The following is a 16482-nucleotide window of genomic DNA, read 5'->3' as shown; positions in this document are numbered from 1 at the left end:
TTGATTTTTATTATACTGAATTGTATATTGTATCGAATCGTAGTCCTGAAATAGTGCAAATTAGTGAGAAATATTAGGCAACGTATAGTACAAGTGAAGGCAACAAAATAGCATTGATTATGATGATTGTGATGAAGATTTGTGGTAACTAATGCGGATAGATAGTGGGTAAATTAGAGAGTATGTAATAGTTTATTTACTTAACCAGCAATTATAGTTGTTAACTGCTTACATATGTACGTAAACATTTATCATACTTTTTTTACAATGTCACATAATAAAAAAAACTAATTGCCAGTTTCACGAAAGCAATTTAAGTGAAAAATATTTTTTTTTTTTTTTTGAATTTTATATGGATATGGCAGAAAAAAATAATTCACTTAAATTGATTTCGTGAAACCGGCAGTAAGACTTCAACAGAAGTGAAATGGATTCTGAAATTTTCCAAACTATAACTTTTGTGTTGCGCGCGTAGAAAGCGTGAACTCGAAAAAAGCTATGGCATTCTAAACGGTTATGTTCTTTATTCCCAACAAATTTAATCTTCATTTTATGATTTTTATTTTTTCGATCAAGAATAGTTGTTTTCGGACATTTATTTTTTAGATAAATTTTTTATTGTTATTTTTGGTTTTTAATTTTTTGGACCATAGCTATTATAACTGTTATTTTCAGATTTAATTTTTTAGATCACACACGATTTAAATCGGTCATGAAAATGCGTACTCCATTATAACGGCTAAAAATTATCAGAAAAAAATATAAAAATCCAAAATAACAATTATTTTTTATTGAAAAAAAATCTAAAAACAAAATTTTAATTTTACCGTAAAAATATCAATTATAAAATACAGATTTTGCAATGAGCTTAAATTAAAAATCAAGATATTTAACCGTTATTTTCAGTCCCTTATTTTAATGTGTTCAAATCGCCCAAAATTGCTCTTGCCACCCAAATTCATATTTTCTATTTAAACTCAATCTTACACAGAGTTGGGCAAAATTTATTCGAATGACGAATAACAAATGAATAAATTGTTTTTCTTGTTATTCGTAAATAGTAAATAATTTCGTTTATTAAAAAAAAAATGATTCGAATGACGGATAAACTATTTTATTCGTTATTCGAATAATTATTATCTTCATTAATTATTCGAATAACGAATAAAATAATAATAAAACAAGTAATTTATGTATATAGATATGTACATATATTTATGTTTAAAATGATAACCGTTTTCGTTGTTGCGATTTAACTCAAACCCCTGGATAGATTTAAATCAAATTTTCGGAGGTTATTCCATGCGCACAAAGTCCTATTAAAGGCTATTAGAAAACTTCTTTGTGGCTATGGAGCCGAGTTATTTATAAAAGCCGCATTTATGAACTGATTTCGTTGAAATTCAAAATGTGTTCTTCCTGCATGATGAAAAATATTTATGCGAAAAATGGACCCGCTAGGTGGCGCTACAGTTGAGTTATTTAGAAAATCCCTACTTATTGTACAATCAGGCTGCAATTCATAATGGTGCTGCAGTCGAAATCATTAGAAACCCTATATGTCTGGACTACTTTGTTTTTATGTTTATATTATACGAATCTACGATGTCTCACGTCGTCATACACCCTAAATGCGACCTTGCATCTACCTCCGCTTGATGAAATTGCTCGGGCGGCCATTGCTGCAGCAGTTAGACTCAAGGAAACCAGCTCTTGGATATTTTAAAAGTGGCGAATCAGCAAGGAAAGTTTCGACCACATCCTTCCAAGAAAGACCACTGTTGGTATATCAATGGTCAAATTTTACATCGAGGATTTTTGGCTCTCCTATAGTAGAAAACGCACATCTGTGCTCTTCAGCTTCCTTATAAGGACTTTTGTTGGCCTACATGACATAAGACCAGAGGTTGACGCATCGGACCAATTGTGTAGTTGCAAGATCATAGAAGAAGATTACGCACGCTTAGAAAAGATCTCACAAGTGGAAATAAGACCATCGGTAAAGCTCATGACATTGAAAGGAATTTTTTCTTGCATATAGCATCAGAGCGCTATTTTTTTGCAGAAATATGTGTGAGAATTTTTACTTTACCCATATTTGGTTTTCAACGCTATTCTTGCATTGGCCAACGCAAAAAATCTTATCAGGGGTCGCGAAACCAGAGGGAATGGGCTAGTATTCTTGATAAAATGGTAAACAGAGTTCAGCTAACTCACAATCCTTGACAATAGAATTAAAAGTAAAAGGTGGCTCAATGTGTTAAAAATGAGTTTTTATTCATTATTTAAAATAACGAATAAAATAACGAATAAATTACTCGCAAACAATTTATTCACGAATAATTTATTCGTGAATAAGTTATCTGCGAATAATTATATTACGGATAAAATTTTATTCAAATAATTATCTAAATAACAATTTATTCGAATAATGCCCAACTCTGATCTTACATAAATTTTGCAGTTTGTTAAAAAAAAATGTTTAACTGAGTCTAATTTGGTATATTAAGAACGTGTTGGCACATGCACTTTGAAAAGTCCTTGTCTCCATTAAAAGCATAAACAAAACCACATCGCTAAGCGAATTTCGCCTTGCGGTGCGGTGCCGCCCAGTAAAACAGAACCGAAAGGAAATTCGCAACAGCTGAATGGCAAATAAAAAATATAAAAATACAAAAGCGAAAGAATTCGCAATTCTGATAATTATCTAGTAGAATGTGAGGAAACAAAGCAATTTTTTCACTGACAGTTGCTTTTGTGACCGGCGGCAGCTGAAAAATAAAGAATAAATTAATTTTCGCCGAATTTCGTCAGACGAACTTCGTTGTCGCTTCGGTTGTATGCAATCTCATATATATTTTAATTTTGACAGCGAAGTTTCTTTCGACGAAGTTTGCTCAGCGATTTGATTCTGTTTTAACTTTAAGATGATAATTTTAGAGACTATTACTCTAGCAGTGCAGTACTAAAAATCGCTAGCCAAAATTTCACTCATTAGAAATCCCGAAATGAATAGCAGAAGCGCCTCAAAGTATGCACGTACGGTGCATAGTAAAATCGGCTATGCGCCAGACACTTCTGTTACTCAGTTAGAGTTTTTCGGCGTTCGAAACTTAGCGAATCGATTTCTTAATCACTCTATCGTTTGATTTATTGCCGAACCGTATAGTAGGTCACTGAAACCACTACCACTCTACAATACTGTATTTTTAATACTCGGGTATTTTTAATAGGAGTTTAAAATATTTCAACTCGTTTAAAATAACCAACTTTTAGGCGAATGTGCACTATTTTTGCGAATAGAAAGCCGAAAAATTTAGTATATAAATAAACAACTACTATTTACTCGAAAACAGATATTCCTAAAGCAAATTTTTTTTACCAAATGAAGAATTGAATTTTCTAAAAACTACAATAACTTCATATTTCAGTGAGGAAGTTATAGGCAAACATTTTCGATTATACTTTTATGACAAGTACAACTTAGAGGGAACTGGGGAAAATTTGCGAAAGGATGAGAACAAATATTGCAGATATAGATAAATAAATATGTTAACATTTTATTTACATACACAGACTTATATACAGACATTTGTGCAACCATATATTTGTAGGCAGATACTGCAAAGAAATTTAAGGCATAGAAATTTGTTGTTGGACACTCAAAGTAGGTACTATGGCAGTTTTTCTCTAGATGACTTAGATTTTCCGTTTTTGTTTGTTTTACAAAAAGCAACCGATATAATGAGAGACTCAAGTACCTTTTAGCGCAAAATAAGTAAATATGTACTTACAAACAATGATGTGTATTACTTATCGATATACATATGTATCTACGTATTTGTATCTATGCATAAATGTTAAAACCCATTACTTTGTAGGTAGTTTGTACTAGTTGATATGTAACAAATGCCTACCTATAAACTATTGCATAAATGCGAAAAGCATAAGAGTAGTGTTTGATATTAATTGTTGAAAAAAATTGTATGTAGTTAAAGCGCAACAAAAAAATGAGCATAACTAGTTGTTGGTATTAAAAAATAGTGAGTATATAATTAATATGTTTAGATATGAAAAAATGTGTGTTTGTATGTAGCAAAAATCAAATAATAAAACAGGCAATAAATTTTAGTGTAATTAAAAATGTTGAAAATTGTATTTAATACAATGCAATAAACACTACATATGTATGTATGTATATGCAGGTTTGAAAGAAATATAAGAAAAATTATTTACTAATATAATTAATAAAATCTTAAACTATTAAAAGAAAATTAAATGAATTTGATACGTCAATCAGATTGATATACACATGGAGATTGTAATTAATTAGAAAATTGTAAGAGGCAAAAACCTATTTTTTTGTGCTGCACTGGTTTTTATACACATAAATATGTTTGTAGTCTAATATGCTTCCTGCGCTTTAACTGCCTCAGCAATTCTGGACGAGTCCAATAAAGCACGCCAGTCATTTATTTCCTGTGCCAAGTGAAACCAAGTCCTTATCCACTTGGCCTTTCCGTCGTATAGAATGCTTTCCTAGTCTCAATTACACTGCAGGGATGCTAAAATGAGAAACGACTGGCGTGCTGTTTTGGACTCGGCCAGAATCGCTTAGGGGGTTACAGCGCCAATAAAGAAGAAGAAGATGCTAAAATGATCGTAGATGGCGGATCTGTATACCGTTTCCCTAGATCAAATCATTTTCCAAAGATATTTTCATTTAAAGTTTGCATTGCGAATTTAAAAAAATTTGACAGAAAATGGGAGCACAAAATAATGTTACTCATACGTACGGTGATCATTCGTATCGATTTTGGCGAGACAGTAGCGATTTTGAGACAATTGTCCCGCTGAATATTTTTTAAAAATCGGGACGTATAAGTGTCCCGATATCACATATTTCTACCGATGATGTCCCGATTTTCCTCTTTTTTTAATTCATTTATCAAGACTCTCCCTGTACTCTGGCCCAAAAACAATTTTTTGGTACAAACTAGGCAGCACTTTCGTTATCACACGACTTTTCTTGCTGGTTTTGTCAGAATCCGTTTAAAGTTTTTTTTTTGTAGATATTGAGTGTAAGCCTGTAGCAAATAAAATCAGGTGATCTCAGCTGTGAGGCATTTCTGGAAAATATCTGATTCTTTTTAGTTCCAACTTCATTTAAATATTCTCGAGAGGCTTTGATTCTTGGCTTGATAAGTAGACGTTCTCCAAATATGAGCGCTTCTTCGCAAAAAATTGCCTAATAGAAGGGCAAATGTCATGACTTCTGATGGCGAAAATTTCGACAAATAACATAATATAAAATTTATTTTTATATTTAACAAATAATGATTTAGGGCTCTATTTAACAACCATATAAAAATACAAATAAAAATAAAAATCTTAAATTTAATTGTAAATAAAAAATTACCCAAAGAAAAATAAAATAAATTACTTTCATAAAAAATAAAACTAATAAACAAAATTTGTGTATGAAAAACAACAAAATATAATTAAAACAACTTGCAATAATTATAAAAAGGTAACCTTTAAAAATAATTTAAAAAAAACTAAGTTAAAAGCTCAAACCATTTTTTTTATAAAATTAAATGATTTTCTAATTTAAAAAAAGTGTGGCTACTACAAAAAGAATAAAAGTTGTGCCATTATAGAAAAAAATAAATTTAAGGCCAAGAGCTTGTAGAAAAAAAAAAAAAAAAATAAATAAAAAAAAAGTTGCTAAATTAAAAAAATACTTTAGCGCAATTTTTAGATTAGATTTAAATAAAAAAATACTATGTATGTACATACATACTTAAAGCTTATACAAGTATAGCTGGATAGATTAAGTAATGTACATGCATACATATGTACATACATATCGTTACCTCAATATAGAAAGGCCCTATCGCACATCGTCGCTGAAATACAAAAAAATCATAACTAAGTAAAAATCCAAAATTCCCGCTTTGATTGATTACGATGTCGCCAAATTATTTTAAGCAATAACAAATTTTAGTCAGTTACGGCTTTTTTGCATTTCAGCGGCTATATGTGTTAGGCCTTTCTATATTAAGGTAAGGTATATTGACAAATGTTGTTATCAAATAAATGTGTACATACATACATACATACATATGTATATTGACGGTATATTAGTGTTAATAGAAGTGGAAAGTTTAGATACGAAATATTTACATACATAAATACATACATATGCATGTAGAAAATAATAGTAAATAGGCATTTATATACGTTTGTATATGTTTTTAATGGCTTAAATATATATACGTAGATAAAAATATATACATGTTCATATTATATAGATGTACCTATAGTTAGTTTGTATACAACACTAGCAAAAATACGGAACCAAAATAGCAAAAATTTAAATGCCAAAAAAATATTTTTAACAAAAATGCAAAAAAAATATATGGTACGTATGCATGTACTACATACATATATGAAAATTAAAACATGAAATTCGTAAGTAATAAAAATAGCTTAAGCAACAAGAAACAAACAAGAATTTGACAACGTTACTGCAAATCTAAATTGTGATATTTAATTTAACAGCATATTAATTGGCGTTAACTAAAATACATACATACATACATATAGCATAAACAAATGTGTTTTTTTTTTGATGATTTTTATTTAAATTTTTTAAGAAATTTGTGTTTAAATGCGCATAGAAGAAATTTAAATTTAAAATAAGTAAAATATTGCCATTCAAAGTATGTATGTAGTTGTTGAGAAAAAACGCTAAAGAGCTTAAAGCGAAATTTATTTAATTAATAGCCAAAAAAAAAACTAGTGATGATTTTAAAACTGCATTGAAATCAATTCAACTTTTTGTCTTATCTCCAAATTCCTCTACTTTTTCACGTTCACGTCAAAAACGTTCAAAATTAGCGCCTAACAGTTGGGCTATGAAAATTACAAGCAAATTTAAGTTACAAGAAAGCAACGCTATATGTAGTCGCAAACTGTTTGCCTAAATTTAGGCACTTTTTCAATAACTGGAAATTGAATGCTAATATCATGTTCACTTCGAGTGATAAATAAATCAATAAATAAAATAGTAGTAGTAAACGTAAGTACAATAAGTGGTATAAATACATAAATAGGAGTAAAGTACTATTAGTTAATTATGTTGCACATCCATATGTACTTGTGTATGTAATACTCCAAATAACAGTTGCTGTTGAAATATTGTACCTAAATGTTGTGCTAGTGTGTAATTAGTAAAAGATAAATGATTATAATAATAACAAATTGAAAATGTGCCGCAGTTTTGTAAAGTGTAGTATGTGTAGGCGATAAAAATTAAAAAAAAAATAATAATCGTTAAGTTAAAATCCCATTTGAGATGCCGTAATTTTTAAATATAATTTTTATCAGATTTCGAGTGGATACAAAGTTTAAATAAAGTAAGTGTAAAAAAACTTTTATTTTATGCAACTTTTTTGATAAAAATTTGCTTATAGTTTTTCTTTACAGATCTCAAAATTTTACATAGGAATTGTATCTATTCCAGCCTTAAATATTTGGTTTTGCAATAATTATTGGTGGTGTTGTGTAACAACTAAAATGTTTATTTTGTATTTAATTTTGTTGTATTTTATTTATTTATTATATCTTTATTTATGAAATTTTATTTTTTTCAATTTTATCTTATTTATTTCCCTGTCTTTAAACATAGTTTTTTTCTTCTTTTACAATAGTTGTAATTTATTAAAAGTTAAAATATTAAAAAATTTAATTCTTTTTGAGGTTACGCATGTTTTGAAACCCACATAATTTTTCTTCTTCATTTAGATTGGTTTTATTAATGTGTAACTATAGAAAATTACAGCAGCTTTTCAGCCATCGTGATATGTATACATATTTACACTGTCAAAGTCTTCCAAATTACTTTCGAAAATCAAAAGCGATATTTATTTTCTTAAACTGGATAAAGCCTCGGTAGCCACTAAGGTTGCGTAAATTTTTTTGTTGTATTAAAATACTTTCGAGTTTAAAGTTTCCCCGTTTTTCGCTTTAGTGATTTAAAGATTTCAATTTAACAATATTTTTTTATAAATTTTTCTAAATCGGCAATTTGTTTGAGCTTGTGGCGGATTATTCAAATAAATTGTTGAAAAACAAATATTTGCCTTTATTCTTTATTATTATTTATTTCTTACGAAAATTAACGAAAATAAATTAAACCTTAATGAACTACTATAAATGGCTGTTAACTAATGTAAGTAAAAATTGTAGTTGTACTAAAATTTATAATAGAAATTAATTAGACAAGTATGTATGTAATAATAACAATTCATATGTTTGACTATAAAAAATTTCAATTGGAACAAAATAAGCACACACAAATTTTATATGCTTTGTTTTTTAAATGAATTAATAATTTAAATTTAATTGGACAAGAAATTTTTAAATGCATATGGCCATATTCATAAAAAAGTGTAACGGGTATGAAATGCTGCATTATAAAAAGTGATAATTTCATACATGAAATTATTTCATTTATAGCGTGTTTCAAAAATATTTTAATTTTTATGAATATAAACTAATTACTGTACCCAATAAACAAAAAAAAACATTTTGACCGATGAATTGCAAAATAAATAGCGGTACATTATAATTAAAATAAAGATGTATATTATTAAATAAAAAGTTCAGAAAAATATATGAAACAAGTAATTAAAAAGAGTATCGTTTATATGCTCATAAAAATTAAATGTTTGAAGTACCCTTCGTTTCTTCATGATCCAATGATCAGAGCTAAATCAACTTTGGATTACCCTAACCTTACGATAAAAAAAAATATCCAAAACGGTTCACGCGGTCTAAAGTTATCCGGTAATATACATAAAAGAAGAAAAAATACTCCGACGAGTTGATAACCTTCCTCGTTTTTTTTTAAGTCAGTTAGTAAAAAATATAAAGTATATACGTAAACAAAAGTAAATTTTATGTGTGAACATCATGTAATATGAATAGATAAAATATCACAAAAATACATATATAAAAAATAAATAGTATGTATCAATATCGAATTCACATTCAAACTCAAAAATTTTTCACGTAGAATATACTACATATAATATGTATAATATAAAAATAATATATAATATGAGATAATATATGTAATACATATAATATAAAAACCTACAATCAAATCAAAAAGGCATGTGTCAATTGAAATTAATCAAAAACCTTAAAACTAAGTATTAATAAAAAATTAAATAATTTTCATGAACAATCAATTACAAAGAATTAAAATTTTTAAACGCAAAAACTTCAAAATCTAAATCAGTTATTACAACAAGCAAAGTTATTATTAGTTTTTTTTTATGAATAATGTTGAACAACGTTAATCTGGCAGCTCGTGCGCGTATTAATTGCTCTATCTATTTCACATAAAATGTACACAGTCCCTTGTTAAAATACTTCTGCGCGCTTGGTAGAATCAAAAGTTTTTTTTCAAAAATCGGTGGCTAAATAAAGAAGAAGAAATTTACTAAAAACGTGCTGCATATGTGAGTATTTCGGAATTTTAATTAATTTTTTGCCATATTTATGTATTTGCTTACCTTTGCAAGCTTAACAAAAAAGTAAGACTACGTTTTATTTCCATATTCCGATTAAATATGTAATCCGAAATTCTTTATCTACAAAATCGTTCACTACAAAAGTTAATGTTTTTTTTTTAATTATCTTGAAGCAAATTTACTTATGTATATTGTCTGATTTTCATGCAAATGAGCGTCTGGATCCAAAGCGGTTGTTATTTGAGCGTCGATGGTTAGTTAGCCTCGGGTGAATAAGTTCTCAAATGCATAAACGAAATAAAAGAAACCAAAATAAGTTGAGAATATGGAAAATAAAATGAGTAACAAATAAATTGCAAACAAGAATTTTAAACGTTACGAAAAAAATATAAATTAACTAAAAATTAATCTAATATGTGTTGGTGTAAAATACTATTAAATTGCTCAAAAGACAAGCAATTTATAAACAAATATACTTAGTAGTTTTATATGTTTGAATACGAAAAATTTCACAAAGGAATGATAAAATATTGAATATACAGAAAACAGAAATCGAAAAACAATTGGCCAAATAATACATTAATTGAAAGTAACGAGAAAGCAGAAAAAAAACAACGCATACAAAAACGAACATTTTGTTAAATTAATAAAATATAAAACAATGAAATGAAAAAGAAACAAAAAAAAAACTTTGGATTTCGCTCGGTTCATATGTATGTGATGATTTTATATTTTTAACAATTTTTTTCTTTTCCTTTTTGCGTTTTAAGTGCATGATAAGTTATTGATTTTTAAAAAATGCAAAAATGCGAAGCACAAAACAAAACAAGCATCTTATATAATTCATTCGAAGAAACAAGCAAACAAAATATGTGTGCGTGCATAACTAGAAAAATAATTATATACAATATAAGCGAAATAAATTAAATACAGTGCCGGGCATAATGATAAGGTCACCCCTATGGATATTGACAAGTTTTTTTTTGGATTTATATAGGGTTTTTGTTATAGAATGCACAACACTTTTCTAAAAACAAAAAAAAGTATCAAAATAAAGTAATAAAAAATCAGTAGTCAAAACTTGTGACCTTATCATAATGTCGGGCACTAAATATGTATGTATGCTAAGTTAAGCAATAATCTAAAACCAATGAGCTAATGACGAGAAGCAAACAAAAGTTTAGTTATAAAACAAATACCCAAAAAGGCTTGTGTGTACACAAATACTTATAACATACATACATATTGCATAAACTAAAAAAAAAAATTAATCAAACTTGAGGAAAAATACACTTTAAGTAACCGTATGAGTATTATTTATGAATTATACATAAATAATGAAATAAATTTATGCGTTTTAACTAAAAATAAAAAGAAATCTGTGCGTTTTAATGTCAATAAGGGAAGATTGGCCAATAAATTCAAATACACGTTTGTTGGTCATTTACATTTATTAGGCATACATATTTAAAAACTAACATCGTAACGCTCTATAAAATATTTATGTAACTGAGCATCCTTTGTTTTAATAATTCATGAGCAATCGCCTATCATTAAACTCATCACTACTTTTTCGGTTAATGACAAGGTAGCTTTTAAAAGATCATTAAAACGAGCGATTATCCTTCGTATTTTTGTTAAAACAGTCGACTGATTTTTATTTTTATTTTTGTTTTATTTATTTAATTGCTTCATTTGTATTTATTAAGTATTTAAATGTATTTTCTTTAGTATTTTTTTTTATGTATCCACTTAGTTTTTCTGCTGTAATTAATTTGGCGACTTACCATCAAAACTACAGTAAATAACATAAAAAATTCATTCATGTATGCGTTTCAATAACACATTAATAATTTTTTAAGGAAATTTCCTTAGGTGCATATGTACTTATAGAAACATACATATGTATGTTTATAATACACTTTAACGTTTGATAAAAACTATTACGTACATATGTACATATTTATTTACTTCTATTTATTTGATAAACAATTTTTTTTGCAATGAAAATTATTTTTTGCTCCCTTTACTTAATGTATAGGTGGTATTGTCAAGTGGTGAGAGTGTTAACTTTAACTCCATGCTCTGCGCCAAATCATCAACTGTTTTGATTTCGTCTTTAGTTAAGCCGGGTGGCAAATTGAAATTATTCAATTCCATACTCTCCTTAAAGTCCTTCATGAGTTCCTCCATTTCTTTTTCAAAAATGCTACGCGTCTTTTCGTTATTGCTATTCGTTTGATTGCTTTCATTTTTCTTTATTATGCCCATGGCTTTCGTCCAAATGCTACGTTCATTTTCTTTGTAACGTGAATAACGTTGTTCCAGCAGCTTCAGCTCTTTACTTATATCATCATTTTGTGGCTCCATGCGCTGTGAGCGTATAAGTATGTGGCGTGCGCGTTCATACTCACCTGTGCACCAAAAGTTTATTAAAAAGTTTTAGTTTTAACTTCGTTTTATGCAACTACATACATATGTATGTGCAATCTATGTTTCACTCACCCAACAGCAGCAGCGCGCGTCCCTCCTGAAACAACGCTTTACAAGAGGGTTTATTGTCTGTCAGCTGGCGTATTTCTTTGCACATAATGCAAGCCTTTGCGGGCAAGTTGACCTTATTATAGCATACTGCTAAATTCGTATATAGTTTTAGCAGAAATGCTGTTTGCTCGCGCTGTTCTTGTTCATTGGCCAAGTGGCAACTGTTCAACATGCTTACAGCCTTTTCAAAAGCTCGACAAGCATTCTTATGTAATCCTTGTCCAAAGAAATCTAATCCTTTAAGATGCACATCTCGTATTTTATCGATTACTGTTGCATATTTGCCACGTTCTTCATCCGTCAACTTTTGGTCGGCATCCAAATCTCCCACAGGATTGAATGAAACCAATTCGATTATAAAAAGCCCATCAGCACGTGGTTTAACGCGTGGTGGACATCCTATTTCGCGAAACAATAACTGATATGAAATCACGAATTGTGCTTGTTCCCCACGATACATTGTTCGTACCGCCGCCTCCAAGCCTTCAATCACTTCATTTCGTCCGGTATAGAAGTGATACGACGAGCCACGTAGAAAGGACGAATCAAAAGGTGCACCCTCTCCCTCCCAATAAGCATTGTAGCGTATACATACGCGCGCATTTAACGGAACTTCACCGTATTCAGTCAACCCGGGCTGCGTGATTTTTTTATAAATGTGTTCATTTATCTTTACCATCTGCAGTCGTAACTCGTCGAAAGGTTTTGTCCATGGTGATACCAAGGCTGAGCGATCTGTGGCTGTCTTGTCATCGTCTTCCTCGTCGGAACCCAAATTTAATTCATCAAATATATCATTGCTGAAACCTTCATCGAAATTCGTGTTTATCTCAAAAGTTGTACCAGGTCCTATGAGATCCCTGGGATAACAGAAAAGCCAATAGTTTTTGGAATACTAGGGTATGTATAGCAACTTACCCAATAGATAGTGGATCTTTCAGGAAGTTGCAACTGCTGGGGATAGTATCGTCCTCTAATTTATTCATTTCGTTGATTATTTTATATTTTTTGCGAGCTCAGCAATTCTTATCAAATACATCAAGGAAAAATTTAGCGGCATTAACAAATGTGAACTGAACTGCAGGTGCAGAAGAAGAAGAAGGGCTAATTGCCTAGTGTTGTAAAATGAAGAGAACATTTGTTTACTACTTGTTGATGCAGATAAAATCGTCTCTCAGATGAAAACGGTTGTTCCAAAAAACACACAAGTGCAGATTTTATCATGAATTTGTATCCTGCGTAATTTTTAATAAAGTAATGTAATAAGTGATTTCTGATTAATATCAAAAGGTGAGTAACATTTTAACTGCCAACGTATCACCTAGAACTACATGGGTTCTGCCAATGACCTTTTTCTTGCATATGAATGTTCCTACATTTCGATGGTTCTCTGCAATAACGACACAAGTCAAAACCGCATACTACAGAACAGTCCACGTCTCTAATCCATATCTAATTCTTCCTAACTCTTTATCACTGCTTTACTAAGATTTAGTAAGGATAAGGCAGGGATTACAGCATTGTGCCACTATTCAGTAGTAAATGTTTTTTTAGTTTTCAGTAACGTCGTTATTGCAGAGGGCCATCGGTATATTCATAAGCCTGTTCCAGATTTTGCAAGATTTACACGAAAAGCTATATTCGCCTTTAATAAAACTTATGTAAGAAGCTTACGGGAACAGCTTCCTGTAAACTCCTGCAATTCTGGAAGTATATACCTGGAACAGGCTTATATACATAAGAATCAATTGAAACGCTTTTTTATCATAATACATATCTTCTATATTTTATATATAAAAAATCTTAATATTAAAAAACAACACAGTATGGAATATTATTTAACGGTCTATAATTTCGACTTGAGTGAGCGCATTAGTTTTTCCAGCTTCATTGCCTTATTCAAATCGCCTGAAATTTTTAATTTGCCTGTCATAAATGCAGTTGCAGCCTTAAGTTTTCCCGAAAACATATCGTGGAAGTTATTCGCTTTCATGGTCAGTGTTGCGTCAGGTGACACCTTTGGCTCACCAATGCCGCATGAACCAGGTCCGTTTTTCAAATCTAAATGCCAAGTGCCTTTCTCATCGCCTTCAATATTGAATTGGAAAACAGCCTGCGTTTTTTGTACTAGTTCTGGCGAAAGTAATGTTTCAATTTTAACAAATAACGCCGGTATTTGTCCGGAAGAAGCTGCAACAGTCGTTTGTTGTTTAAACTGTTCTTTTGCAGTATTGAGTTCATTCTCTGATATATCCAAAAAGAAGTCAGGCATAAGTTTGTCTGCGTATTCCGGATTGCATGCATACTGTTTCAAGTCAGTCACACCAGCCTCTGTTAGAACTTCATCGTCGATTAGGAAACGTCCTGTGCATTGAGTTGGCTCACGTATTAAAACAGCATATGCGGCATCTGCCATTATATCTACTTTACGCGAGATATTGGAACTTTCTGCACCGGCTAACATTTCCATGGCCGCAGTTTGTATTGCGGTGCGTGGCCACAAAGCATTCACCGCCACTTTAGAAGAGCGGAATTCTTCAGCCATACCCAAAACACACATCGACATACCATACTTGGCAATTGTATAAGCGACATGTGGAGCAAACCAGATAGGATTCAAATTAAGCGGCGGCGAAATATTTAAGATATGAGCATGATTACTTTTAATTATGTACGGTAAACACTCTTTCGAAACGAGGAATGTGCCACGTGTATTTATATTATGCATCAGATCATAACGTTTCATATCTGTATCCAGTGTGCCGGTCAGTGATATGGCAGATGCATTATTTATCAATATATCGATACCGCCGAACTTCGCAACAGCATCCTGAATGGCTGAACGCACCTGTTGTTCGTCGCGCACATCTACTATGCATGGATGCGCCCGTCCACCGGCCTTTTCAATCTCTTCAGCCGCAGTGTAAATTGTTCCAGGCAATTTAGGATGGGGAGTACTGGTTTTCGCAGCAACAATAATATTTGCGCCATCGCGAGCAGCCTTTAATGCAATTGCTTTTCCGATGCCTCGCGACGCACCTACATATATACGTAATGAAGTACCAAAATGAAAGTTGACACACTTTTGTTAGAAGCAAATTTTCATTGAATAATTACTATAGTCCATTACCGGTTATAAAAAGGGTACGTCCAGCTAATTTTCCGGTATTAATCATTTTGTACTTTTAAAGTTGTTAAAGTCACCACAGAATTATTTCGACTACTCCGTAACACAATCGCTTAATGAATGCAAAATCGGATGGGGCGAACAAACAATCAACAAGAGCAGAGTCCAAAGTACATATTCGGGCACAGAGGCAGAAACAGCTTATGTGTATATGTACATATGTGAGTACATAACTACAGATGTTCGTATGAAATAGTAGCTTATGTCGGGAAGCTCGCTTTAGTATAATGCGGCATTCCCTCTATTCTTTAAACAACAAGGAATTTTTTGATGAGACCTAATAAGAATATTGACTTGCTAATATCGGAACTATTTCTTGCACGTTTTTTTGCCAAAAATTCTTTAACGGCTCGGCGCGCCAGTGAGTCATTCGGTAAAGTATGCTGCGAATGCCGCATTGTACTAAAGCCAGCCTTTCGACATAAGCTACTATTCCATACGAACACAGATATGTACCTACTTCGACGTCAGATATTGCTTTATTCACTGCGCTTTTATTGTGGAAAAAATGTAAACAAGATGAAGCTGTTTATGGTCCAAAAGGAGGTTTCCAAAAAAAAGAAAAATGGGCAGTACAAACCTCATGCATATACATATGTACATGTGTATGTACGTAAGAACGGAACCGGAGTTTAAATTAAATATTTTTGGCTATACAAAGCTATTTATAAATAAGTACTTACTGATAAAAATTGTCAATGACTTAAAATTTGCAATCGTCAAAACAATTTTTGGCGGGGCATCGAAAGTGAAATTATGGAGATAGTACGTTGATAAATTTGTGTATATATGTACATATCTGTAGCATTTTATTAAAACAACTTATCTCGAGATAGGCCACTTTCACTTTAAAGCAATATTTCATTGTGTTCCAAAACAGTATTTTAACGATTGACCAGTCATAGTTGTAGCATAAGACACTATTTTAATAAAAGCTTAAATAAAAGAGTATAAAATCTTTAAAGGCAACCTTATTTTTAATTCACAGTCCATTCTTCTAAAGTCTTTTTAATTGTTTTAATAAAATACCACAGATATATTAACATATCGGTGCCGTTCAATTAAAGTAGCTTAAGTGACTTGCTACTTTGGACTGAGTAGGCAATTCAGGAGTAAAGTCCTCTCTCGACGTACGAAAACCACGCTCTATAAGTCACTCATCATGCCCGTGCTGGTATATGGCGCAGAAGCATGGACAATGACAAC

At 30.8% G+C, this 16482-nt stretch overlaps 2 protein-coding genes across 2 annotated transcripts; both read right to left on the bottom strand.

The window, feature by feature from the left end:
• Positions 1-10887: 10887 nt before the first annotated feature.
• LOC118744516 (inactive peptidyl-prolyl cis-trans isomerase shutdown) lies at positions 10888-13376 on the bottom strand. The gene is made up of 3 exons (XM_036477574.1): positions 13008-13376; positions 12051-12949; positions 10888-11959 (listed from the first exon to the last, which is right to left on the bottom strand). Exons 1-3 carry the CDS (start codon positions 13073-13075, stop codon positions 11556-11558), a joined length of 1371 nt encoding a protein of 456 aa, XP_036333467.1. The 5' UTR covers positions 13076-13376; the 3' UTR covers positions 10888-11555.
• A 474-nt stretch (positions 13377-13850) lies between these two features.
• On the bottom strand, positions 13851-15441 carry LOC118744517 (hydroxysteroid dehydrogenase-like protein 2). Its single transcript, XM_036477575.1, has 2 exons — positions 15220-15441; positions 13851-15128 (listed from the first exon to the last, which is right to left on the bottom strand). Exons 1-2 carry the CDS (start codon positions 15263-15265, stop codon positions 13936-13938), a joined length of 1239 nt encoding a protein of 412 aa, XP_036333468.1. The 5' UTR covers positions 15266-15441; the 3' UTR covers positions 13851-13935.
• Between the last annotated feature and the right edge of the window lie 1041 nt (positions 15442-16482).

Source organism: Rhagoletis pomonella, unplaced genomic scaffold, assembly GCF_013731165.1.
Source record: "Rhagoletis pomonella isolate Grant_MI unplaced genomic scaffold, Rhpom_1.0 Rhpom_scaffold_00008, whole genome shotgun sequence".
Lineage (NCBI taxonomy): Eukaryota > Metazoa > Arthropoda > Insecta > Diptera > Tephritidae > Rhagoletis > Rhagoletis pomonella.
The sequence above is the reverse complement of the archived record's forward strand: the minus strand, read 5'-3'. Positions and strand labels throughout refer to the sequence as shown.